The 27,258-nt window shown below is 39.1% G+C and overlaps 1 protein-coding gene across 1 annotated transcript; it reads left to right on the plus strand.

Annotated features, from left to right (window-relative positions):
- Positions 1 to 14,993: 14,993 nt before the first annotated feature.
- On the plus strand, positions 14,994 to 18,870 carry LOC117099756 (hexokinase-1-like). The gene is made up of 2 exons (XM_033239261.1): positions 14,994 to 17,324; positions 17,644 to 18,870. The coding sequence occupies exons 1-2, from the start codon at positions 15,057 to 15,059 to the stop codon at positions 18,127 to 18,129; spliced, it is 2,754 nt and encodes a 917-aa protein (XP_033095152.1). The 5' UTR covers positions 14,994 to 15,056; the 3' UTR covers positions 18,130 to 18,870.
- Positions 18,871 to 27,258: the final 8,388 nt, after the last annotated feature.

Here is a 27,258-nt window from a genome sequence, read left to right on the forward strand (position 1 = left end):
AATTTAGCTTGGGGTGGGGAAAGAGTGAAAAAGTGTATGCAGCTAGTCTGCCTTCTGAAATCAAACCTGACACATCTGCTTTTTGCATACTTGAAAAGCCAATAACCCTTTGGTTTCCTGAACATTTCACCTTGAAGATCTGGGAAAGAAGAATCAAGAGTGACTCTTCAGGGATCATAATCCTGACCAAAGGCCCCTCCCCAAAATATTAATTCATTCTCTCTAATGCTTGCATGACAGTCTAAGGTCACTCCTAAAACATGTCAGCTGCTCTTCAAGCTGATGGAGGTATGTGTCATTAGAGACTCTTGTTAAAAGCCCCAAGTACTTCTCACTCTGACCAGGGTGTCAGAGGTAAAAAGTCCATGAGGATTTTATCTGCTGATCCAGCCAAGCCTTCCACAGCCACACAACCTCCAGATGGCAAGTTATCTACTTTTAAGTCACTCTTAGAAGATCTTCAAATGCTTATTGGAAAGATGACATACTTTCCTTGCAGCTCATTTTACTACATTAAAAATGTTAAACGTAAGTGTCTCTTGAGGTGCTTTTTCTCCCTTCAAAAATTATTTCTCTGAATTAAAATGTGTTTATAGAATTTCAGACAAGGAGTAAGCAATCCCTTCTTTTTTACCTGCCAGTGGATGGCTGAGTGCACAGACAGTCTTTCTGAGAGCAGGAGGTCCCCAGGGTTACTAGTGTAATTCTTTTTACTCTGGGGTGCTCAAGCACAGAATTGCCTACAATCAATTTGCTTTCACATTCTGGCATTAAACTCACTGTATATAAAAGTATCACAAGTATTTTCAATATAATTCTAAGTAGCAGTGATTTAAAAGGCTTTTTATTGTAATGAAAAAAATTACAAGGCATAGTAAAATCTGTACAGCCTATTTGACTGAATCCAATCAAACACATGTAAGATTCTCCATAACCTCAAAATGGGTAAAAATGACTTAAAAATTAGGAAAGGCAATTGATAGGAGTCTTTTTTATATATGACAGATGAAGCAATATACCTAAACAATATTTTGATCTTCTGGTTTCTAAAAATATAGAATGAATCATGATTTAACTTAGTGCTATAGGGAAGCAGGGACCTTTCAAAGATATAGCTCTAGCTATAAAACTATAGATATTGACAACATCGTCGCCTAAGTATACAGCTATTTTTCAAGGCAAAACCAAAAGACTTCTAATAAAATACATGTTATTAGTTGTCAGGAGTACAGATGATGTCTACTGTTGCTGTTTGATTAGAAGGCAGGAAGCATGACTTAGACATCTCCAACCACTGCTATTCAAAACAAGCACCGTTAATACCCAGCTATACACAATACACATGAATCTCAACGTAAGTATAACATAAATATAAAAATATTATTATAACTGTCATGGAGTACCTGACACATAGTAGGCCTTCAATAAATATTTTTGAATGAATGAATGAAAGAATAATGAAACATATTCATAGGCAGTCTGCTTTTCTATACTATTTTAAAAGAGTTATTTTCACTTTTGTCTTTAAGAGAAATGAGTAAAGCAAATTATAAAATTGAATTACAAACTGTGGCTTGATAGCTGTTTGACATACAGACTGCAAAACCATCTCTTCTGACTTGGTTCTCAACCATTGGTTCCAAGTCTTTCAAGTGTTTATGCAAAGGCAGGGCTCTCCTCCCACACCATCAAATGGCATGGTACTGAATCCCACAAGAGCTAACAGAAGTAAGACTGAGTTTGTTATTTTATTAACTTAAAAGGTAAAAGAAATAGAGTTGCCAGATAAAATGCAGGAAACTCAATTAGACTGAATGATAGATAAATCATGAATAATATTTTAGTATAAGTCTGTCCTAAATATTGTATGAGACATATTTATACTAAAAATGACTTATGGTTTATCTGAAAGTCTATGTTAATTAGATACTATGTATTTTTATTTGCAAAATCTGGCAACCCCAGAAGGAAAGCAAATGTTCTGACTAAATACCAGTTGTTTCCATACATCCAGACTCTGGTAGAACAGGTGAACCTTTGAATAAGAAGCAATGGCACAATTATCCTGGTTCATTATTCAGTGATGGCCACCTTTTCATACTTCACTAAAATGATATTTTTAAAGATCCTTATCTTGCAGCCACTCTGCAAGTTGAATAATGCTTCTAAATACAATGATAGGATTACATGTAGATGGTGAAAGATTATGAAAAGTGAAGAAAACAAACAGAAAACATGTCAAAAGGCAGAATAAACATTTTTGACATTAACAGTCCCTTTTAAGAGGATATTGGTAGCTTATATATTTCTACAAACTTATATTCAGATACATCGAAGATAAAAATGGCCTCTCAAAAAGTCTTGAATCTTGATAAAATGTCAACTGTGTTATTATACCGTGAAAGAAATTTAGTGTTTATGAAAGGTGGCAGATTGACTGATTGAATGATTATTAATATGTATTACGTACCAATAAGAAGCTAGAGGCTATTCAAACATGCCGGCCAGGTCTCCATGGCCTAAGAAGGAAGGGGCCTATCTTGGAGTGGTGGGTTACAAGGTTTTAAAAGGGCAGGATGACACACGTTGTTGCCTAGCAGTGGGTTGAGATATTTGTTCAAATGAGATCTGACAATCCACAAAAGATAGCTAGATAGAAAATTCTTAAAACTAAGTTTATCATCTAAAATCTAAAATTGGAACTTTCTTTCTATTTCAACAAAGGGAGGCACTATATATATATATATATATATACACACATACACACACACATATATATACACATGCACACATACATATGTATAGCTCACAAATATTCTATATATGTATACATACACACACACATCTACATACATATATATATGTATATATACATATTCTTCCTTCCCTTTGACTGTGTTAATAATCTATATAATTAAGAAGATTCTCCATTTTCCCTTTGAAAGGCTGTAGAAATACTGTTTTCACAGTTTGGAACTCTATTGGGAAAAAAGAGCCTTATTCTGAGGCCCAGATCAAGCTTTAGTGTTTGTATTGTCAGGAAGCACTTTAACCATGTCTGCTAAGGTCTGAAACTGTGAACACAGGAGAGCTCACTCTTCTTGCTGGGGCTTTGCTTGATAGTTGGACATCAAGGGGGCACTTGAAATAGAACTATTATGCTCAGAAGACAGATATACACACACACACACACACACACACACATACATACATACATATTTCTTAAAGTTTTCATAATAACACTGTATGATTGGCATTTTTTTTTCATTTTACTAATAATAATCTGAAAGGATTAAGAGAATTTGAATAGTTGCCCAAGATCACAGAACCAAAACTTGGTGAATCCAAGATTCTAATTCAGGCCTATCTGACTCATGCTGCACTATAATACTTCTAAATCTGGAACATCTCTTTCACCATTAAATAACATATCAGAATCTTGAACTAGTCAAAGGAAAAGCTCTATTCAAAGTGAAGGCAAACAAGACAGTTGATTGCTTCTATTTTCAGTGATGGCATTTTCTTAGATTAATTATAAAATGGTGGTTCCAGGGCAAAAAAAAAAAAAAAAAAAGAGTTGCTATCGTGAAACCCTTTCAGGTAACTCTTGGGGTATGGCATTTTCCAAAATACATTTTTAGAAACATAAAACCTGAGGTTACATTACCCATTTAACACTAAAATTAAAAGCAGAAAGTTAATCAGGAAAAATAGACTCTGTTAACTTTGTTTTCAAGGATTAGACTTCTCTTAAAAGTTACAGCTAAATAAAAAGGAAGCATAAAATAGAAACTTTAGATCACAGTACAAAATAAACTTCAAATCAGATAGTAACAGGCTGTAAAAGTATGGCTTCTAGAGTTGTGTAACGTAGATTAAAATCACAACCCCACTTCTTACTAGTGATGTGATCTTTGCCCCTCTGAGCCACAGTCTCCTCGTCTGTAAAATAAATACGATAAAGGAACCTACCTCATAGGGTTGTCATGAAGATTAAATGTAATACTCCATGTAATGTACTGGACATACAGCCTGGTAAATAGCAAGCAGTCAATAAATATCAGCTCTTATTTTTATCATCATTACAGCCTTTTATTTAAAATGGATATGCTGACGTAAAAATGAGGGGTTTGCATTTATCTCTGCATGTTTCAAAGCTAAAGTCTCCTGGACACCCAAAACCTCAAATAGTTTTCTCTAAATAGATATTAAAATGTTCCTGGCAATAGCTGCTTTTAAATAACTCATTTTCCAAGGCTGAAGCACAGAATTCAAAATCCCAGGCCAAGCCCATTTATACTGCCCTGTTGTAAGATGCTGCACACAAAAGTAATTGTTTGGCTTGCAGACCCTTTGTCACCCAAAACCTCCCATAGCCACACAATTAAGTTTAGGCTACTCAGGGTTTAGCATTCTTTTTCTGAAATGGAGTCTACATGCATTACTCTGTGTGTGTGTGTGTGTGTGTGTGTGTGTGTTTCTGGATGAATGATACAATCTACAGAGGTAGAGGAAACATTACAACGCCTAAGACTGGGTACTTCAACATCCAATTAGAGTTGGGTGAGTTGTACCGCAGCCCCAAAGGCCAGATGCTAAAGTCATCTGGTCTAGGCCAGCACAGGCCATCGCCTATCCCTCCTGCATGGAAAGCAAAGCCTCTAGGGATTTCACTGAGCCACAAAGCTGAAGACCCAGGCATGCTGCATATTTTTCCTCCTAAAGAAATTTACACGCTATTTTCCCACCCTGTCCCTGAGCTGGGATATTGAGGTTAAAATGTACCTACTGAGTAGGTAATGCATTTGGTATTAAGGATCCATCATATGCGTATGTCTTCTGAGCATAATGGTTCCTTTGGAGCTATTATAGGTATGCCGTGAATAGATATTAGAAATAATACACAAAGAGTGGCTGAAGGAGATCCCATATTAACTACTGTCAGACTTTTAACATTATTCTAAAATAAGCTTTTTTTTTAATTCCTAGGGTTTAATACCTTACACTTTGTAAACTGAGAGCTTTTCAAAGAGAGCTCCAAATTCCTACAGAGCTGTCTTTAGGTGAGCTTTGATCTTTGCAGGGCACCTATCTTGTGTTTCTATAATTGCTGTGGTTTAACAAGGCTCCCTAGCATGTGAAGGGGGGCAAATCCTTTTATTAAGGCTATAAACCTAACTGACCATAGTGACGGAATGTGCAGCTTGGTGGTAGCCCTTAGCTCCCCAGGAAAGAAAAAAAAAAATTGAAACCAGGGAAAGTCTTCATGTTAAAACAAAATGAAATATTTATTAAACATGTTTCTGGTGTCCCAGGTGGTAAGAGGCTGCACTGTGGTCCGCTGAAAGGTTTGATCTTTGTTAAGTATTGTGAATGCTGATTTCAATAATGGGGTGAAAGCTGAGGAAGTTATGGCTGAAATTTTGGCTAAAGATGATAGCTCCAGGTTTCAAGTTGCACAAAGCAGTCTGAGGGATTAAACCAACAAAGCCTGCTCAAAAGTATTGAGTTTCCAAAAGTGTAATCTTCCTATCAGTGATTCACACTCCTAGGATAAGGAGGATTCCTCATTTACTTTGACTTTGCCATATTAATCTTACTTTACAAATACATGTGGTGATTTATATCATGTTTAATTAACTGATTGAGGGCGCCAGTGGTAAAAATGGCATCGCATTAAGCTCTGTCCGTATGGCAAATTCGAATCACATCCTTAGCCTTGCAAGAACAAAATATCCCGAGAGTCACTGATGACAGGATGTAGGAATTGAAATCAGGTCCCTCCTGTTGTTTGAGAATCTAGGGAGGGTGCCTGCCATATGCCCGTCACTTCCAGGGGGGGGGAAATGACAGGATAAAAGAAAGGAAGGCTCTAGTTCTTCCAATATGTTCAAATCTCAGATGAAAATGATTGTGCAGCAGTGCTGTACAGAGGCCAAGATTCACATGAAAGTACATCTCAAACTTTGCAGAGAGCTTAATGAGAGGGTTTTGTGGTGTTTTGATATGTGGGGTTTTCTTTTGTTTTGTTTTCTGAAATGGCTGCTCAGGGTTTTTGAGAACTGAGAGGCAAAAAAGCTGTTGTTTAGCGTTACAAATAATAAGCGGGATTTTTTTAATAAAAGAGGCAATTATTATTTAACAAAATATATGTGCACTATGATTCCATAGAAATCAAATTGGGTTTGATGACTATAACCACACATTGGGATACTCATTTTAAAATTAACATCTTTGAAAATGGGAGTTGCCTAATTTTTCTCCTCAAAAATCTATGGTGATTATTTATGACATCTAAAGAAAAAATATAAATTGATTACTGATAATAATTTTGAAATGCTAAAATGCATTTTAAATTACATAAGACAACATAATAAAAGCTTGAAAAGAGGGTAAAAAATCCATTTCAATCTTTAATTTGATGATTAACACTTTTGTGCATCCTCTTTTAGTGTTTTATTGTTTGCATGTGTTAAAATTATTATAATCATGCTATACCTTCATCTTGTATCCTTTTTTTAACTTAGTATTTTTTCGCATATTTCTAATACTGCTGCATACCAATTTTATTGACTGCATAATATTTCATCAAATGAATATTGTCATCTTTGCCTAACCAAGCTTCCATTGCTAGATGTTAAAATGCCTTCCAATGTTTGCTATTATAAATAATGTTACAAAGAAAATTTTTATATATGGCTTTTTCCACATTTGGAATTATTTCCTTGGAGAGATTTCCTATACCAGTTTAGGTTGCCATACTGTTTAGGTTTCTTAAAAGATTGTATAGAAGTAAAGACATTTTTCTTCCAAGGAAAAGTAGAAAGTAAAACATTCTATAATGGTGTCATTATATAGAAAAACAAAAATCTTACTTGAAATTAACATGCAGTCTGAGTGATGACTTCACTCCCATAGTAAGTATTGGCAACATGAGAAAAATATTTAATTTTTACTGTTTTGTTCTCTAAATGTTGTGTTCTTCTTTAAAATAAGCCTATGGTGACAATGAAATAAATTCAGAAATTTCTATTTTGTTTTACTCATCACTTATCGTTTTGATTTAGAAAAAAGTCCTTTCAAGTATAATTTAAGTTTTGAAATTTTTAACAGTTTCCTAGAGGATATTACAAATAGACTATTAAGTCAGCACTAAGGTCGCTTTTTAAAATGATCATTATTTTGGTTAAATCTGAAGTATGGTCCTCATAATTAATAATCTTAGATGTTTTCATGGCTTCAATTCAGAATATGATAAATTGGGTAAGTTAGGCAATATATTTTAACTAAAACCACTTTGGATTTTGACAAGGAATTCAAACTTTTCAACTGTGCTGTGTTGCTGCATAAGCAGCCTGTAAAAAGAATAATCACCTCAATTTTTTCAACTTCCTGGAATCATTCAAAACAGAGTAGTTAAGGATTGCTTCATTTGGAAGTAATAAGTTCCAAAACAGACTGCCACAGTATAGTTTAATTACTGGTCTCAATTCTCAACCTTGTAGATTTTCTTAACCGTCCTATTTTTCTTTTGTTTTCAAAAAAAATGTACAAACTTAAAAATTCTATTGGCAGCCTAGTTTATCAAAAAAAGTTAGCTGCTTTATTTAACTTAGTCTATGATTTTATGAAATACCATCAAATTCAGTTCAAGGGTATATTAGGTATCAAATAATTTTGGAAGCCAGAAGTGCATTTCCCTAGATGGTTTCTTCCAGCCGATGTTATTATTAGTCTGAGATCATGTAACAGCTTTTGTTTTCTAAATCTATTCCTTTCAGTGCAGTCTATTTCTTTGCATAGTTTAAAAACAAAGGATAAACATTCCTTATGGGGCACTGGAAGGAGAGGTAATTCATGTGAATTTGATAAAACATAATGTACTGGACTGACAGTAAAAAGGCTTTGCTTGTTTGATTGTTGACTAGTTTTGTCTTTAAATAATGGTCTTCTTTTGGCATTTAATGTATATTTGGTCACAATAAACATAATTTATGAATATTTTAACACATGCATACTCAGTGGGGTGGATTATCATACTGATATAAATAGAATTAATGAGCAGTCAACCCGCCACATGCCATGACATATGATGGGGCAGCCAGTGCACAGAAATAATCCTCATAGTTTCATAATAAAGCTTTTCTCTTAGTTCAACTTTTTAAAACTACTTACAGTCTTATTTCCCCTTTCTGTTGGAGTACGGTTCACCAACTTGTGAAACAAGATCAGATTTTACTACAAGAATCTACTTCTTTGGCATTCAAAAAACAATTTTCTTGCTTCCTCTAAAACAAAATAAATATATTTGAACAAAATAACTCTATTAGGCCAAATTTCAGGGACTAGGTTATAGATAGACAAGACATATGTGTACTAGAAAAAACTGCTTTGTTCTTTTCTTCTTTTCCTTTTATGACAATAGCATGATTATCCTCAATTGCTGCTACCAGATATTTACAAGAACAAAAACTTTCTAAACAGTTCTACATTCTAAAAGAGATCCGATGGGCATATTGCCTGGATAAAATTATTCTGGAAAAAAAAAATCTTCTTAGCCAGTTATCTGCTCTCCTTGAATACAAAGCAACAATCTGTTAAGCGTGCCTAATAAGATTTTTTTTTTAAAGGAAAGAACTCACTAGTATAAAGCCACCTCTTCAAATGGTAGGTATTGGGGGCAGACATGGGCATGCAAAATCTTCAATTTAGCTATACTTTATTTAACAAAGAATTATTTTTGTCAAGAGACAAATTGAAATTTAAGATTAACCTTCATTTTCTCTTATTATTTTCACAGTTTGATTACAGGCAAAAGTGGGAAAAAATAAAATTAGCATGTGCACTGCATTGTCCAGATGATCTGGCAGGAGGAGAGCCTTGGCAGAGATATTATACTATGACTTTTTACAAATGCAGATGGCAGGGTTGCAGCCTTTATTCCTCTTATCTTTCCTTTTCAAAGGGAATACTCGAAGCTTTCTGCCACCATCCCCTCCACTCCTACCCTCCCATGTAAAAACACTGTCTCCCCAAATCAAAGCTCTGTCCTAAAACAGGCAAGCCCCAGGATGCATCAGGGAAGGGAACAGACTGTGACACCAAGCTCCTGGTCATCTGTGAGAGGAGAGAAGTACACTGCGTTGTGTGGGCTGGGGCCTGATGAACTTCTCCGGAGTGACTCCCTTGGGGAATCCAGCCCTTTCACCGGCAAAGAAAATGGGCACCACCTAGTGCTTTTTCAATGCAAAGGCTGTTTGTGCTGGTGTGGACAGGAGTGGGCATGCGTTGGCTGACCTTTACAAAGGGGAAAAAAAAGGAGTCAGGTGGCTTTAACCCCTATGCCAACTGAAAGAAGAAGCAAGGGACAATCTTAAGACAAAGGAATTCAGTGCTTCCAAATTATGGATTTCTTTGGATTTCGTTTGTTTGTTTTTAAATAATTATTGGTCTGTTCATGAGAAATAACATCTTTACTTACCAAGACGCTAATTCCCTCTGTGTCACGTTTTTGCCTCTTCATTTCCTCTGAGGTTAACTTGTAAGAATTTCTAAGAATTTTCATTTGGTCCAAAGTGACAAAGCAGAGCAAGTGCCGGCCCACTCCCACCCCCAAAATCTATTCTAACAAGCAGTCTCTCTGGAGTTCTCCTAACACAACAAATAGCTTTTATGAAAAATGATGTGTAGCACAAAATCTTTTGCAGTGCAATAAGATCAAGTCAACCACTCATGCCTCTAGGAAAAAGCCTAGGAAGTTTTATCTGATTGGCAAAATGGACCCAGATATGAGTTCAAGGATTGAGTACACTTTGATGAAATTTCACAGCAATGAAGTCTGATTATCTGAATGATTGCTTAAGCCTTTTAAAACATAACTTGAGCAAGCATTAGATTTTTCATTGGGAAAACAGATGGTCTTGTAGGGAATCACAGCACTGCCATCTCATGCTGTTTACTTTTTCTACCACACTTTGCCTAGAATTACTCTCACCACTACTGCTTTTTAAAAATAATAACAATGATTTCTTCATTGCTAAAAGGTAGATCTTTCTGAAATAAAATTAGAAATCTTAGTGGAGGGCAAGGTGAAGGGCAGAAATGGGAAGAATGAGTAACCTGCTACACCTAACTGGATTAACAAGGACCTGCTTACATATCCAGGAACTAACTGGCTGGCTCTGAACTCATTAGGGATCTGCTTATCTGTTATGCTGTACACCAGAATCCAGACAAAAAACAGATTGTGAAGAAACAGACTAAAAATGATTGTAACTTCTCTCAGTTAAGAGTTCAGTATCTGTGCTAAGCAACCTCTGTAGAAGGGACTGAAGAAAACAAAGCCCAAGATTCTGAACTTCGCTCCACTGCCTATCCCCAAGTTCTGCCGTTATAAGATGGCAATAACGCTACTTAGATATAGAACTTTGCAACTGTATTATGAACTAATCTGAAAAGTCACACACACTCTCATCTCTTGGTCATTTTATTGCTGTAATTTATGATATTAAATAGGTGATTTGTTTAAAATAAATTTTAAAATTTATACCAAGGAGGAAAAATAATCTTAAAATTGGTTTGTTCTATGAGCATCAAGAAAAAAAAAAGTGAGTAGTGAACTGATCTCTTTGAGATTTCACTGGCACAAAATATATCCCTTTAGGCTTAACACCAAATAGGCGATCTTGTCTTGACAGACTTAAGATGCACATGAACTGATTAGCTGAAGCCATCAGGTGTGGCTGAGCCTGTCTTTTTCCAAATAGGTACCTATAGGACAATGGAAGGAGGTAGCTATTTTCATCGCCTTTTTAAGTGGAAGCAGTATTATGTTTTGTATTCAAGTCGAATTTCCCAACTCTTCATATCACCACCATTCTGGTCAGCCTAATGTTAAGGGAAGAACAACAACAACAACACTTACTTTCTTTTTTTCTTCCCTGCCCACCCAGCCCCCCTTTTCCACTGCTTGCCTTGCCCTGAATGCTATAGTTCACAGCGAAACCCTCTGGTAATGACAGCCCTGAAGTGATAATGTACTTTCCTGCCTTCCTGTTAACGGCAGCACAATCCTGCCATGTGTGCCAGCCCTATGGCAGAAGGATGCATTCATATTTTCTGGAGGTAAAAGGGACTGGTTCAATTTACAGCCTTGACTACCTCAGCAGTTTCACTAAGTTCTGGTACATAAACGGATGCTTTATTAAAGAAGAAAAGGAAGGTAGAAGGGGAGGAGGAAGAAGAGGAAGAAGAAGAAAAGAAGAGAAGGAAAGGAGGTGGGAAGGAGAATTTGTCTTTTTCTGCTCAATATTATGTCAGTCAAATCAAATAACATGTTTTGGTTCCTCCCCCTGAGCATTCCACCCAGGTAAACAAGGAACTAAAGTGAGTAATATCAAATAAATGCACTGGACTTGAGATGTGGGCTCCCTGTGTAACAAGCAATGGGTAGCATGTGATAACACATTTATCCTCTCCCTCCCCTTAACTCACCTCTGCTGAGAGAAGCTGTGCATGGCAAGTGGCCCCCACACACCTGGCTGGACGACATCTGAGGGCTCGGAGGGCCCTGCTGCTCAGTGTGCCAGAATGGTCCCACCATCCTCACACTCACATTTTTGATGGATGATGCGTCATTCTGCTAAGATAACAAGAGTGAAAACAATCAATAGTTCTAACCAAATATCTTATTTTAAGAATGGGGCCAGAGTGATTTCTTGGCTATGAGCAGCTCAGGAGACACTATTTGTCGTTGTTTAAATACAACTGATTTTCCTTGCTTCAGAACCTTGCTTCAGAGCTCCTGGTGTGCCAAGCTTGGATGAATTTGTAATATATGAAGCAGTGATACCTGTTGGTTTAAGGACACCTTGTTTGCTAATATCAGTGTTGCATTACTCTGTGGTTCCAAAACTTCAAGTCCACACTGGAGAAGGTGGGGGCAGCCTATGGACAGAGGCAGTAAAGAAGGGACATTGTTTTGAACGCCTGTTAGCTTGTAGGCACAGTTCCATGCTCTTTTCTGTAAAACAGGCCAATGATATTGGAAGCCAAGAGTGTCTGGCTGTGGAGCCCCTGTTTCTCCACTATACCAATAATCAAAACTCATAGTGAGAAGTACATTTGTAATGTAAACCAATACACGCATACATTACCAAAACAAGGTTTCACAAAACAATATTTACCTTTATACAGACAATTCACTCATATTTTACCAGTCCTACTCCATAATAATTCAATTCTTTAAAATTATGGTTGCAACCCCACTAAATTGGCCTCATAATCTACCACTGTAATATGGTCCACTGCTTGACACACACTGGAGTACACCTTGGTACCCTTCAAATTTTTAAATGATGCTATGTTGGACTTGGTATCCATGTGATGATCAAGAGTGTATTTGAAGATGTTGCATAGAAAGTCCCATCCATATGATTCAGTTTTTTTCATCTAAGAACTAGAAATTATAATATTTATTCCCCAAAACTCCCCAGTTGAATTCACTGGAGGTGTTCATTGCTTCTCAGAGAGTCTGTTACTTAAAATAAAAACAATTAAAATTAAGATAGCAAGTATTTTAGCAGCAAAAGCCACAAAAAAAGAAGAAGAATTATCATTGCTATTGTTAACAATAATTGTTGAACTCATAACCTGCTGGCCACTGCTCTATGAGCTTTCAATATAACTCATTCAGTTCTCACTATCACTTTACAAAGTAGGTAAATATTACTTTCACTTTACAGCCAGAATTCCTTTATCTTCTTTTTCATAAATTTCTCATTCTAAACTGTTAATATACATCTCAGAAAATAAATGAGATTGTGACTATGACTCAAGAAATACATATTTCTATGGTTGGTTTAAATAAAATACAAAAGTCTGTATCATCTAATTGGCTTGATAAATCTTACTAGCTTTTTAATAACCATGAAATTTAAAATTTTGTAGAAAACTTTTAGAATACTTAATGAAAAGTTAGTATGTATTCACCTTCAAAAGACACAAATTTCTAGGTATAATAGTCAATAATATCTGCACGTCCAAATGTAATAACAGTGCCAGGGCTGATTGATTCAGCAGCTTATCACTGTCACTGGGGACTCAGATTCTCTCCATCTTTCCACTCTCTCATCCCTCATCAGCTTTGTCCTATGAAGGCTGCACAGATCCAGGTGTCACATCCAGCATCACAGTGACAAGAACAAAGGTCTCTTTCTCAGGAGTCAACTAACTGCCCCTTAAATCCCAATTAGCAAATTTCCTTTGCTAAAAATGAGTTATATGCCAATTCCTAAACTAGTCACTGTTAGGGTGTAGAATCACTGTGATTGGATTAGAAAAGCTCTGCCTCCTGGAACTAGGAATGAGGTTGTTTGCCCTGAAGCACAGAGATCTGTGGACAGGAAGAGGAGTCTTGCGGGAAATATATATACTGAGTAAGCAGTGTCTGATACAAAGACGAAAAATATTTCTTTTGACAGGAAGATTTGGTAAAATATAATATAAACTAGAATTATTTCTCATTATTTAATCTGTTTAATGTTTCATAAAAATTAGCAAATTTAATGACGAAATATATCTGTAAGAATCCACTATGCATTTGCTGTTTGCTCTGAAATTAACAGGACTCAGTGCTTTCATTACTAAAAAGAAGAAAATTAGGTAGGTTAATAAAACAAACATCTGGGAAGTATCAACACTCATAAAAATAAACGGAATCATCCTATGTATACACTAAAGCCAGGTTGGCATTTGTCAACAACTACAGAGAAAACACTACAGAATTTACTACTTCCAACTTCCTGGGTGGGTTTGTTCTCATTCATTTAATATATTTTCCTAAGTGAAAATTTAGTTTTAGGTTTTGAAATACCACCATATAAGAATATGTAGACTAACAGTGTTTACTAGTTTTTAATAATGCCTACAGTTTCCCATATTTGGTTGCATTTTTCCTGCTATACTATTGCTTCTGAGCTACCTGTTCCCCTCTCAAAAACATGCAAGCTGGGATTTTTTTTCTTTTCTTTTAACTAGTTATTTTGCCAAAATTTCAGACTCATAGTAAAGAGCTTTTATTTTTCACCAACCTAATGATTAAAAAAGCAGTTTTTAGAATAGTTCTAAGAATTCTCATGTAGCCTTCATCCGCATTCCCCAAATGTTAACATTTTACTACATTTGCTGTATCTCTCTTTGTGTGTACATACACAGACATACACGGAATGTCTATGCCTTATAAACACATGTATACCTCTGTGTATATATGTATGTATATATGCACACATTTTTAATAGATTCTGAGTTTTTTAATCATTTGAGAATAAGTTGTAGTCATGAAACCCCTTTATTTTTAAATACTTGTGTTTGTTTCCAATAAAGAAGAAATTCTCCAATGAAACCAAAAGATTATCAAAATCAGAAAACTAGCATTGATATAATACTCTTATCTAATTTATAGGCTTTATTCAGATCTCAATACTATTTTTATGGTCAAAAAAACCAAATGTCATGGGTCATGCCCTGAATTCAGTTGTCATTTCTCTTTAGTCTTCTTTATTCTGACACAGTCCTTTAGTGTTTTCCTGGCAGAATGCTGTTAATATTGGTCTTCAGCAAAACATAATTAAGAGAGGAAACATGCTAAGCCAGTGGATTCGTATGGATGGTGGTTTGAGTGGGATTCGTCCTGCCTTTGCAGCCTTCCTCTTGCAGGGATAATAGGTGTGAGTATATTTCATTATTCTCTTAGAAATCCTGACCTGTACCACAAATGTGAAGAACCAACTGGAGAACTAAGTGATCCATCAGTTTATTAATCAACTCATCTCATGCCAATGAATAGCAACAAGAAGATTCCAAAACACCTGAAATATGTCTAAATATTCTAAACATTTGTAAAAAATGAGGGACATTATAGAAAAAAACTTACAAAAACATTTGTTTCAATCACTGCATGCTTAGATGCAATCTTTAAAAGTACTTCAGACAGCTCGCCAAGGCTGCGGAGGACCGAACGGCCCCACGCCTGCCGCCCCGCGCCCCCGACCGCCAGCATGATCGCCGCGCAGCTCCTGGCCTATTACTTCACGGAGCTGAAGGATGACCAAGTCAAAAAGATTGACAAGTATCTCTATGCCATGCGGCTGTCTGATGAAGCTCTCATAGATATCATGACTCGCTTCAAGAAGGAGATGAAGAATGGCCTCTCCCGGGATTTTAATCCAACAGCCACAGTCAAGATGTTGCTAACATTCGTAAGATCCATTCCCGATGGCTCTGAAAAGGGAGATTTCATTGCCCTGGATCTTGGTGGGTCTTCCTTTCGAATTCTCCGGGTGCAAGTGAATAATGAGAAAAACCAGAATGTTCACATGGAGTCCGAGGTTTATGACACCCCAGAGAACATCGTGCACGGCAGTGGAAGCCAGCTTTTTTATCATGTTGCTGAGTGCCTGGGAGATTTCGTGGAGAAAAGGAAGATCAAGGACAAGAAGTTACCTGTGGGATTCACATTTTCTTTTCCTTGCCAACAATCCAAAATAGATGAGGCCATCCTGATCACCTGGACAAAGCGATTTAAAGCAAGTGGAGTGGAAGGAGCGGATGTGGTCAAACTGCTTAACAAAGCCATCAAAAAGCGAGGGGACTATGATGCCAACATCGTAGCTGTGGTGAATGACACAGTGGGCACCATGATGACCTGTGGCTATGACGACCAGCAGTGTGAAGTCAGCCTGATCATCGGTACTGGCACCAATGCTTGCTACATGGAGGAACTGAGGCACATTGATCTGGTGGAAGGAGACGAGGGGAGGATGTGTATCAACACGGAATGGGGAGCCTTTGGAGACGATGGATCATTAGAAGACATCCGGACAGAGTTTGACCGGGAGATAGACCGGGGATCCCTCAACCCTGGAAAACAGCTGTTTGAGAAGATGGTCAGTGGCATGTACTTGGGAGAGCTGGTTCGACTGATCCTGGTCAAGATGGCCAAGGAGGGCCTCTTATTTGAAGGGCGGATCACCCCAGAGCTGCTCACCAGAGGGAAGTTTAACACCAGTGATGTGTCAGCCATCGAAAAGAATAAGGAAGGCCTCCACAATGCCAAAGAAATCCTGACCCGCCTGGGAGTGGAGCCGTCCGATGATGACTGTGTCTCGGTCCAGCACGTTTGCCCCATTGTCTCGTTTCGCTCAGCCAACCTGGTGGCTGCCACACTGGGCGCCATCTTGAACCGCCTGCGTGATAACAAGGGCACACCCAGGCTGCGGACCACGGTTGGTGTCGACGGATCCCTTTACAAGACGCACCCACAGTATTCCCGGCGTTTCCACAAGACTCTGAGGCGCTTGGTGCCGGACTCCGATATGCGCTTCCTCCTCTCGGAGAGTGGCAGCGGCAAGGGGGCTGCCATGGTGACGGCGGTGGCCTACTGCTTGGCCGAGCAGCACCGGCAAATACAGGAGACCCTGGCTCATTTCCACCTCACCAAGGACATGCTGCTGGAGGTGAAGAAGAGGATGCGGGCCGAGATGGAGCTGGGGCTGAGGAAGCAGACGCACAACAATGCCGCGGTTAAGACGCTGCCCTCCTTCGTCCGGAGTACCCCTGACGGGACCGAGAATGGTGACTTCTTGGCCCTGGATCTTGGAGGAACCAATTTCCGTGTGCTGCTGGTGAAAATCCGTAGTGGGAAAAAGAGAACGGTGGAAATGCACAACAAGATCTACGCCATTCCTATTGAAATCATGCAGGGCACTGGGGAAGAGCTGTTTGATCACATTGTCTCCTGCATCTCTGACTTCCTGGACTACATGGGGATCAAAGGCCCTAGGATGCCTCTGGGCTTCACGTTCTCATTTCCCTGCCAGCAGACAAGTCTGGACGCGGGAATCTTGATCACGTGGACAAAGGGTTTTAAGGCAACAGACTGCGTGGGCCATGATGTAGCCACCTTACTAAGGGATGCGATAAAAAGGAGAGAGGAATTTGACCTGGACGTGGTGGCTGTGGTCAACGACACAGTGGGCACCATGATGACCTGTGCTTATGAGGAGCCCACCTGTGAGGTCGGACTCATTGTTGGGACTGGCAGTAATGCCTGCTACATGGAGGAGATGAAGAACGTGGAGATGGTGGAGGGAGACCGGGGGCTGATGTGCATCAACATGGAGTGGGGGGCCTTTGGGGACAATGGGTGTCTGGATGATATCAGGACACAGTACGACAGACTGGTGGATGAATATTCCCTAAATGCCGGGAAACAAAGGTATGAGAAGACGATCAGTGGTATGTACCTGGGTGAAATCGTCCGCAACATCTTTTTCTTTCTTTTTTTTTTTTTTTTTGAGACGGAGTCTCGCTCTGTCGCCCAGGCTGGAGTGCAGTGGCCGGATCTCAGCTCACTGCAAGCTCCGCCTCCCGGGTTTACGCCATTCTCTCGCCTCAGCCTCTGGAGTAGCTGGGACTACAGGCGCCCGCCATCTCGCCCGGCTAATTTTTTGTATTTTTTTAGTAGAGACGGGGTTTCACAGTGTTAGCCAGGATGGTCTCGATCTCCTGACCTCGTGATCCGCCCGTCTCGGCCTTCCAAAGTGCTGGGATTACAGGCTTGAGCCACCGCGCCCGGCCCGCAACATCTTAATCGACTTCACCAAGAAGGGATTCCTCTTCCGAGGGCAGATCTCAGAGCCGCTGAAGACCCGGGGCATCTTTGAGACCAAGTTTCTCTCTCAGATCGAGAGTGACCGATTAGCACTGCTCCAGGTCCGGGCCATCCTCCAGCAGCTGGGTCTGAATAGCACCTGCGATGACAGTATCCTCGTCAAGACCGTGTGCGGGGTGGTGTCCAGGAGGGCTGCGCAGCTGTGTGGCGCAGGCATGGCTGCGGTGGTGGATAAGATCCGAGAGAACAGAGGACTGGACCGTCTGAACGTGACTGTGGGAGTGGACGGGACGCTCTACAAGCTTCATCCGCACTTCTCCAGAATCATGCACCAGACGGTGAAGGAACTATCACCAAAATGTAACATGTCCTTCCTCCTGTCTGAGGATGGCAGCGGCAAGGGAGCCGCCCTCATCACGGCCGTGGGCGTGCGGTTACGCACAGAGGCAAGCAGCTAAGAGCCCGGGATCCCCAGCCTGCTGCCTCTCCAGCACTTCTCTCTTCGAGCGGTGACCCCCTACCCTTCCAGCGAGTTGTGCTGGGAGACGCCGACGCCGGGGCCCGCCGGCGCGGGAAGGAAAGCAAAATCCAACTAATGGTGTATATTGTAGGGTACAGAATAGAGTGTGTGCTGTTGATAATATCTCTCACCCGGATCCCTCCTCACCTGCCCTGCCACTCTGCATGGTTTGATTTCGACCTGGTCCCCCACGTGTGAAGTGTAGTGGCATCCATTTCTAACGTATGCATTCATCCAACAGAGTTATTTATTGACTGGAGATGGAAAGTCACACCACCTGATGGGCCTTCTGGGCCTCCAAAGCCCATCCTTGGGGTTCCCCCTCCCCGTGTGAAATGTATTATCACCAGCAGACACTGCCAGGCCTCCCTCCTGGGGGCACTGCCTGAAGGCGAGTGTGGGCATAGCATTAGCTGCTTCCTCCCCTCCTGGCACCTATATGGCCTGGCATCGCATCATGGTGTGTCAATGCCACAAAGTCGTGTGTCCGTGGAACCAGTCCTAGCCACGTGTGACAGTCTTGCATTCTGTTTGTCTCGTGGGGAGAGGTGGACAGTCCTGCGGAAATGTGTCTTGTCTCCATTTGGGTAAAAGGAACCAACCAACAAACAACGCCATCACTGGAATTTCCCGCCGCTTTGTGAGCCATGTCGTATGACCTAGTAAACTTTGTACCGATAAAAAAATAAATAAATAAATAAAAGTACTTCAATGTAAATAATTAGAATGGAGATGTTTATAATTGGTTAAAGGCTCATTATTTCTGAACCAATGTGCAGAATTTGGTTTATGAGTATAAGAATAAAGACATTTGGATCAATTCCCTTATCTTTTTATTAACATTTAAATTAGCCTACAAAAAAACCACATATATAAAAGTCCTCTAAAGCCTGAGAAGCTCATTTGCTTTTATGTAGGACACACTGATGGTTTTAATTTTTTAATCTCTCAGACTGCATCTGTATAGCAACAAGCAGATACTTTAGCAAGGAATAAATTGTTCCAAAAAGGCATGGGCAAGTATGTCTTATAAATTTTTTTTTCTGAAAGATCCCAGTAAAATATTTTCTGATATGTTTTCAAACCAATGTATTCTATCACATGAAAGACAAGTTACCTGACAACATGGTTATTTGCAGTTATGTTATAACCAGATTTGTAACTGACTCTCCCTCCTCCAGTCTTATGAAAGAGAAGGAAGAAATTATAGCCTGGAAGAGAATATTCCCAAATGGAGTGAGCTAGGGCATCTAAATCTATAGCTGGGGCTGCAAAACACTTTGCTTCATTCAAGAAACATTTTCTTGAGTTGATTTTTTATGTACCTATCTTAAAAATAAGATAGTGCTCCCAGAGTAAGATTAGTAGCAGCAAACCCTTACTTACCCTGTTTTCAGTAGTGAAAACAGATTATAAACCCCCTTTTTCTACTACAGAGTTATAAATACAACAGCAGTGCCGAAATTATTTGTTCATTGAGTTCAGCTCAAGACTATACTCAAGTCTGATTGCAAAAGTCCATTCATATAGAAGAAGAGACAAAAGGCTAACAACTCTCTGGGAAGGGCGTCAAAGACTCAATGTTTACAAGAAGAAATTGAGGGGAAGATTGGAGAATCATTTTCTCTGGGGGAATGATGATGGCTTAGGGGTCTTTTGTAGAGAAAATTCTTTGCTAGGATTAAAGGCAGGATTATTGGTGGATAATTGAAAAATGGAACGGAGAACCTCTTAAAATGGCAACGTATTGGGAATATCCAGGGAGTTATTGAAATGTGAATTCTAAGGAAATAGGTAGTATTTAAGAAGAAAAGATAAACTCAAACTCACTATTTCAAGTGATAAAACTGCAAGTGAATCACAAAGGGATGGAGTTGCCAATGCCTTCAGAGGAAAAACAAAAGACCAATAACACAGTGACTTGGGTCAGCTTTTAAGTCAAGGTACCAATTCAAGAAAATCCTAATGAGGAAGAACTCAATCTGCTCTGCAGATTATGTTATGACTATATAATGGCTAAAGAACAATAGTAACTAGAACCTGAATAAATGTTATATTGCTCATTGTATCTAATTTCACAAAGTTATTGTTACCTTAAATCATACATTTATCAGAACTGTTTTATGTAAAAGTAATGCTTGAGGTTGACTCCTCATAGTAAAATTAAGTGCTTCTAAATTTAAAGTATGTGAAACAGTATGTGCTATGGGCTGAATGTTTGGGTCTCTCTAAAATTCATATGTTAAAATCCTAACCTCCAAATCAATGTTAGTAGGAGGGAGGGCCTTAGGGAAGTAATTAGGTCACAAGGTGCAGCCCTTATGAATGGGATTAATGCCTTTATAAGAAAAAGAACAAGAGACATTTTTTTTTCTTACTCTGCCATGTAAGGATACAAGGAGAAGTCAGCCATCTGTAAACCAGGGAGGGGACCCTCACCAAGAACATGACCATGCTGGCACCCTGAACTGAAACTTCCAGCCTCCAGAACTGTGAGAAATAAATGTAACAAATGTTTGTTGTTCAATATACCCAATCTATAGTAGTCTGTTATAGTAGCCAAAACTGACTAAGACAAAAAGTTTCATTTGAAAGCAATCACTAATATGTAATTCTGAACTTGACATTCACTATTGCTAAGGTTACATTGGTTTCCCGACTGCTAAAAAAAATAAAAATCGGATAGCTCATCTGAGAAGACACAGAGATGGAAATCAAGGACATGAAAAATATGCTTAGGATCACTGGTCATTAGAAAAATGTAAATTAAAACCACAATGAGATGCCACTACACAAGTATCAGAATGACCAAAATAAAAACATTTTTAAAAATTTAAATGACAATATTAAGTGTTGAAAAAGATGCAGAGCAACTGCAACTCTCAGATATAGCTGATATGAATGGAAAATGGTACAGACACTTTGGAAATCAGCTTGACAAGTTCTTATAAAATTAAATATATACTGGGCATGGTGGAGTGTTCCCGTAGTCCTGGAACTTGGGAGGCTAAGGCAGGAGGATAGCTAGAGCCCAGGATTTCAAGGCTGCAGTGAGCTATGATCATGCTACTGCACTCTAGCCTAGATGACAGAGTAAGATGCTGTCTCAAAAAAAAGAAAAAAAATTAAATATATACTTACCATGCAGCTCAGCAATTCCATTCCTAAGTATTTACCCAAGTGAAATTTAAAAACCACCCAAATGTTCCTCACCTGAGGAATACATAAACTAACTAGTACATTCCTAAAATGGAATACTGTTTAGTATATTCATAAAATGGAATACTGTTCAGCAATATAAAATAATGCACTATTGATACATACGACCACATGGGATGAATTTCAAATGCATTATATGGAATGAAAAAAGCTAGACTGAAAACAGCTGCATATGAAAATACTCTCGGCCGGGCGCGGTGGCTCAAGCCTGTAATCCCAGCACTTTGGGAGGCCGAGACGGGTGGATCGCGAGGTCAGGAGATCGAGACCATCCTGGCTAACACGGCGAAACCCCGTCTCTACTAAAATATACAAAAAACTAGCCGGGCGAGGTGGCGGGCGCCTGTAGTCCCAGCTACTTGGGAGGCTGAGGCAGGAGAATGGCGTAAACCCAGGAGGCGGAGCTTGCAGTGAGCTAAGATCCGGCCACTGCACTCCAGCCTGGGCAACAGAGCGAGACTCCGTCTCAAAAAAAAAAAAAAAAAAAAAAAAAAGAAAATACTCTCTTTAGATGACATTCTGGGAAATGTAAAACTATAGTTGTGAAAGATCTGTGGTTGCCAGGGATTAAGAGTGTATAAAGGGGCCAAGTGCAGTGGTTCACACCTCTAATCCCAGCACTTTGGGAAGGTGAGGTCAGAGGATTGCTTGGGCCAAGGAGTTCAAGACCAGCCTGGGCAACATGGCAAGACCCCCATCTCTACAAAAAATTAATTTAAAAAAAATAGCCAGGCATGGTGGCATGCACCTGTAGTCCCAGCTACTTGGAAAGTGGAGGCAGGAGGATTGCTTGTGTCCAGGAGGTCAAGGCTGCACTGAGCTATGACTGTATCACTGCACTCCTGCCTAGGTGACGCAGCAAAACCCAGTCTCAAAAAATAGTTAAAAAAAAAAAAAAAGAGTGTAGAAAGAGTTTAACTACAAAGGAGTAGCACAAAGATATTTGGGTATGCAGGGGGTGAGGCAGTGATGGAACTGTTCTATATCTTGATTGTGATGATGGTCATATGAGTTTGTACATTTGTTAAGACTCATAGAACTATACACCAAAAAGGGTGAGTTTTGCTGTATGTAAATTTTAAAACAAATTAGGAAAATGTATTGAAAAAAAATCATAGACCACAATACCATTGTATTAGTTTCCTATGGCTGCTGTGACAAATAACCACAAACTTGGTGATTTTAAACAACATGAACGTACTTTTCCATAGTTCTAGAGGCCAGAAGTCCAAAATGAGTCTTACAGAGCTAAAATCAAGGTGCAGATAGGCCCAGGCTCCTCCTGGAGGTTGCCTCCTCCAACTACTGGTGGCCATTGGCATTTCTTGGCTTGTGGCTGCATCACTCCAATCTCTGTTTCCATGGTCATATTAATTTCTCTTCTTTTGTCTGTGTGAATTCTGCCTTTGCCCCCCTCTTATAATGATACTCAGGATTGCATTAGGGATCAGGTAAATACTCCAAGATAATCTCCTATTTCAAGATCCTTGATCCCTCTGCACAGCGTTTGCCATATAAGGTAATATTCACTGATTCCAGGGATTAGAATGTGGCCATTTGGGGTATGAGGCCATCATTCAGCATCCCACAACCTTGGTAAATAGGAGAGGTCTACACAGGGAACTTTTCACCTGCTGATAATGTTCAAAATCTGAAGTGAAAAAAACATAGGTGTTCAGCATTTGAGTGGCAGAAAACAAGAATAAATGGGAGTATTTCTACCAAGTGAGTAGTTTGGGGAAGTTAGAAAACATATGGCAAATTCAAGCTGTGATGAATTATCTTAGTTCAGTTGTGTTGCTATAAAGGAATACCTGAGGCTGAGTAGTTTATGAAGAAAGGAGGTTTATTTGGCTCACAGTTCTGCAGGCTGTACAAGAAGAATGGTGCCAGCATCTGCTTGTCATGAAGTCCTCAGACTGCTTGCACTCATGGCAGAAGGTGAAGAGGAGCCTGCATGTACAGGGATTACACAGTGGGAAAGGAAGCAAGAGAGAGGGAAGGGAATTGGTAGGCTCTTCCTAACAACCAGCTCCCACAGAAACTAAGAGAGAGAATTCACTCATCTCCGGCTCCCACCAGAGGGCATTAATCTATTCATGAGGGATCTGCCACCATGATCCAAACACTTCCCATTAAGCCCACCTCCAATATTGAAGATAAAATTGAAACATGAGGTTTGGAGGGTTCAAACATATAAATTATGGCATGACTACACTCAAGTGACTTGAATATGGGATGTGATGGAGTATATCATGAAAGAGGTTTAAAAGACAGGTTACAGCCAAATAATAGAGTACCTTGAATCTCTTGGTAATAATTTTGGCATCTTTCTGGAGGTCTTACAGAGTGATTAAATGTTTTTGAGTCAGTGGGAATCAAACCAATATATTAATTCATTGTACAAATACATACAAATTATAACAGCATTTATTATGTGTCAAGAACAGCTTAAGCACTTGGAATATTTTAAATCATTTTATTCTTGTAGCATCCTTAAGAGTAAGCACTATTATTATCATCATTTTACAAATGAGGAAACTGAAGCACAGAAATGTCAAGCAGCTTTCCCAAGGTCACACAGCAAGTAAGTTACAGAATCAGGATTTGGATCTAGGAAGAGAGCCTTCAGAGTCCTTGTTTTAACTATTTGCTCTACCAAGAAAAAAAAGAAGAGAGAGAAAAAGAAAAAGAATACAGACAGGCAGGTTAATGAGAGAAAAAGATAAATAATGAAGAACAAAAAGCAAGGAGCAAAATTCTGAAGAGTTACAGACATGATGGAATAAAGACCAAGTTGTCAAAAGGAGCTGCAAATGCCCATTTATGCACTTTCAGTAGTGCTAGACTCTCTGCATGAGACACAGAGTAAATCCTGATGCCATCACTCAAACTAGACCTACAAGTGCCTCAAGTTCTTACAGATCCCCATCTTTCTGGGCAAAATATCCATCCTTCAAATCACTCCACGGGTTAAAGAACAAATGTCAGGTTACACTCTTGAATAGTCCAGCCCTATTTTCTCCCATAAATGCCTGCATAGGACGTCTTCTTCATACGGACCCTAGAATATTTCTGTGAGTTGTAGATGCTTTTTAGAACTGCAATAAAGTAATGTAATAAATGCATTGTTTGAATTTTTTACTGTTTTATATATGATACCTGAGGTTAGAATTGTGTCCCTTTTATATAAACTTGGGCAGTTTTATTTTGTGCCATTTCAAAGATATTGTTCTGTATCACTGTAGTTTCCCATGTTTATTTTTTATTATTTCAGAGTCAAAACATGAAGAAGTAAAATGTATGTTTCCGTACGCCTTTAAAAATGCAAACCTGCAACATTAATGGGAACTTTCCCCAGGACACTTCATTTCAGTTCCAACTGGCTGCTAATTACTTACTCGCAGTGAAAGTGTCACACTGCTTTCCTTTCAGCACTTCGTTGGCCAAGTGTCTCTGGCAATAATCTCTCAACACATAAGCACCGTTCCCTTTCATCACATTATTTAATCAATAAAGTAATGTCCTCGCACTGGCCAGGCCCAGAGCCATCTTGTCACAAGTGCTAAATAAATGAAACAAACACCAGTCCTGCTTCTACAACCTCTCCATTAATAAACATGAATGGAGACGCCTTTAATACAAAATCCATTCTCTCAAACGTTTAAAACTGCACACGCATGCACATTTGCGAGATTAGAAGAGGAATCATTTATATGATGGTGAGAATAGACCAAGCAGCACTGGGCCAAGTCCCACTCAGAATTGGTGAGATTACATTATTTCCAATTGGAACAAGTGCTCCTTTCATGCTCTCCGAGGGCTGCTTGTTCCCAAGAGGTGGTGTTTCCTCATTCATGTCCTGTCTCTAAGAAGCAAGCACATCATGGCAGCTCCCTCTGCTGCTCAGTTTACAAAAGAATGATAGGATGCCCCATTTTCTCTTCTCTTTTTGCCAGGGGCCCTGCACTATGGTAGTGGTGGGCTTCCAAATATAAAGTTTGGATCCCAATTCATCCTCTCCTATTTCTCAATGGTAATAAAATCGGAGAATAGAAGGGTGAGTCTTAGCCTTAGTCTAACAGATGCTGGCACACTCCAGGTATGCAATGTTAAAAGGATAAATGACTTATTTGGGCAGCATCAGAGTCACCTTCTTTAGAAGCTAGCATTTATTAAGCACTTCATATGTGGCAGGCACTCTTCTAATAGATAACTTGCTTAATTCTCTCATTTTATAGATTGAGAAACTAAAGCTTGGGAAGGATAAGTCAGTTATCCAGAGTCCCCGCAGGTGAGAGAAAAGCTAGGATGTCTTTGTTTCCCTCTTTGAAAAGTCTGTTATTTCTAATTTGAGTCCTAGAACTTTCAAGATCCAGCTTTTTTTTTTTTTTCATTGTTTTTATTTTCCTGGGCTGCCTGAGGGAATACATTCTTATGACCAACTGGCATTGCTATCAGTATTTCAAGAGTAAGCTGGCTATCCCCAAGTTCTCTGGCACTCAAGAATCAGGAACCATGTTTTTATAAATAAAGTCACTCTGTAATCATTCTACTTTCTGTAAAAAATCTCACCACACCACAATACTTCCATGGGTTCCCAAAAGGCTCCCTGTGTCCGATTCTTACTCTTTCTGAAATGCCCCTCCTTGCCATCTCACCTCCAGCTGAGTTCTTCCTCATTCCCACTCTGTCCCAAGCATGGGAGAGCTCCTCTTTCTGCATCACCCAAAGCCCCATTAAATATGGGTGCTATGTAAAGCTGACTTTTATTGAGGATTTTGGAAGGAAATTAAATTATACTACAGATCAAAAACTAACCTCAAATGGGATATTTCACATCATAAATATATTCAGCCATTCTCCTACAATAACTGTCTTACTAACCCTCTTCCCTGCTTAGGTCCTGACTGATATCCATGTCATCTTTCTACTAAGACCCTATTACTCCATCTCTCCTCTACTCTATATACTACTCAATCCCTAAACAACTCCTTTTTGAGCTTCCAAAGGACAATTATCAAACTCTTGTTACTTGACGATACAGAGCAAATAAAGCACCCTCCCCATATCTAGGTGAGTTTTGGGGCACTTACTTTTCATTTTAAAACAACAACAACAAAAAAAGGTTTTCCTTACAAAAAGAGAAATCCTCTTTTTTAAGCGTGGCCACTTCAAAATGAAGCCACCCATTATGTTTTTCTCACTGCACAACTTTTAGAGTTCTAGAAAGGTGATAGAGCCTTGTCTAAGCAGTCAAAGCTCTCAGCAGTATGGATAACTGCCCTTCCCCTAAAACAATGCTTTATTTAAGATGCCTAGAGGAAGTATATCCTAGTTAAAATATTCTTTTTTAAAAATAAAATAGAAATAGCTCCTCCTGAGCTATTTGATTAGTTAGTACCACTTAGGGTGAGTGTCACACTCTTGATGTTGTTCAATAAATATTTGCTAAATAAATTGGTGATTGCAGTCACTTCCCAAAGGAAAGAAGACAAAAGGTACAAGTAAACTAAAATGACTTTATTTTCACTTTAAGAGCAAAAACTTTAATAATTGCCTTGAGTCTGTTTTAGCAGAAATTAAGCACTTGGTTTTCATTAGCAGAGGCATTCAGAGATATTTCTCCTAATGAAAATCTAAAACCAGGCCTTTAAAATGGCTTAGTGATAGTGATGATTCTTCAGAGAGCTCACGAGTTTTCCGGCCCTATGGGACATGTTGATCATTCATTTTATAGGTCAAATGCAAGTGCGTTTATTAATGTATGCTCTGATCTAACCCACACTGCGGGATTAACTTCACAGTGCTTGATCAGTGATACCCAAATTAATGGATTCATCAGTGC

This window comes from Trachypithecus francoisi, unplaced genomic scaffold (genome assembly GCF_009764315.1).
Source record: "Trachypithecus francoisi isolate TF-2019V2 unplaced genomic scaffold, Tfra_2.0 Lachesis_group17, whole genome shotgun sequence".
Lineage (NCBI taxonomy): Eukaryota > Metazoa > Chordata > Mammalia > Primates > Cercopithecidae > Trachypithecus > Trachypithecus francoisi.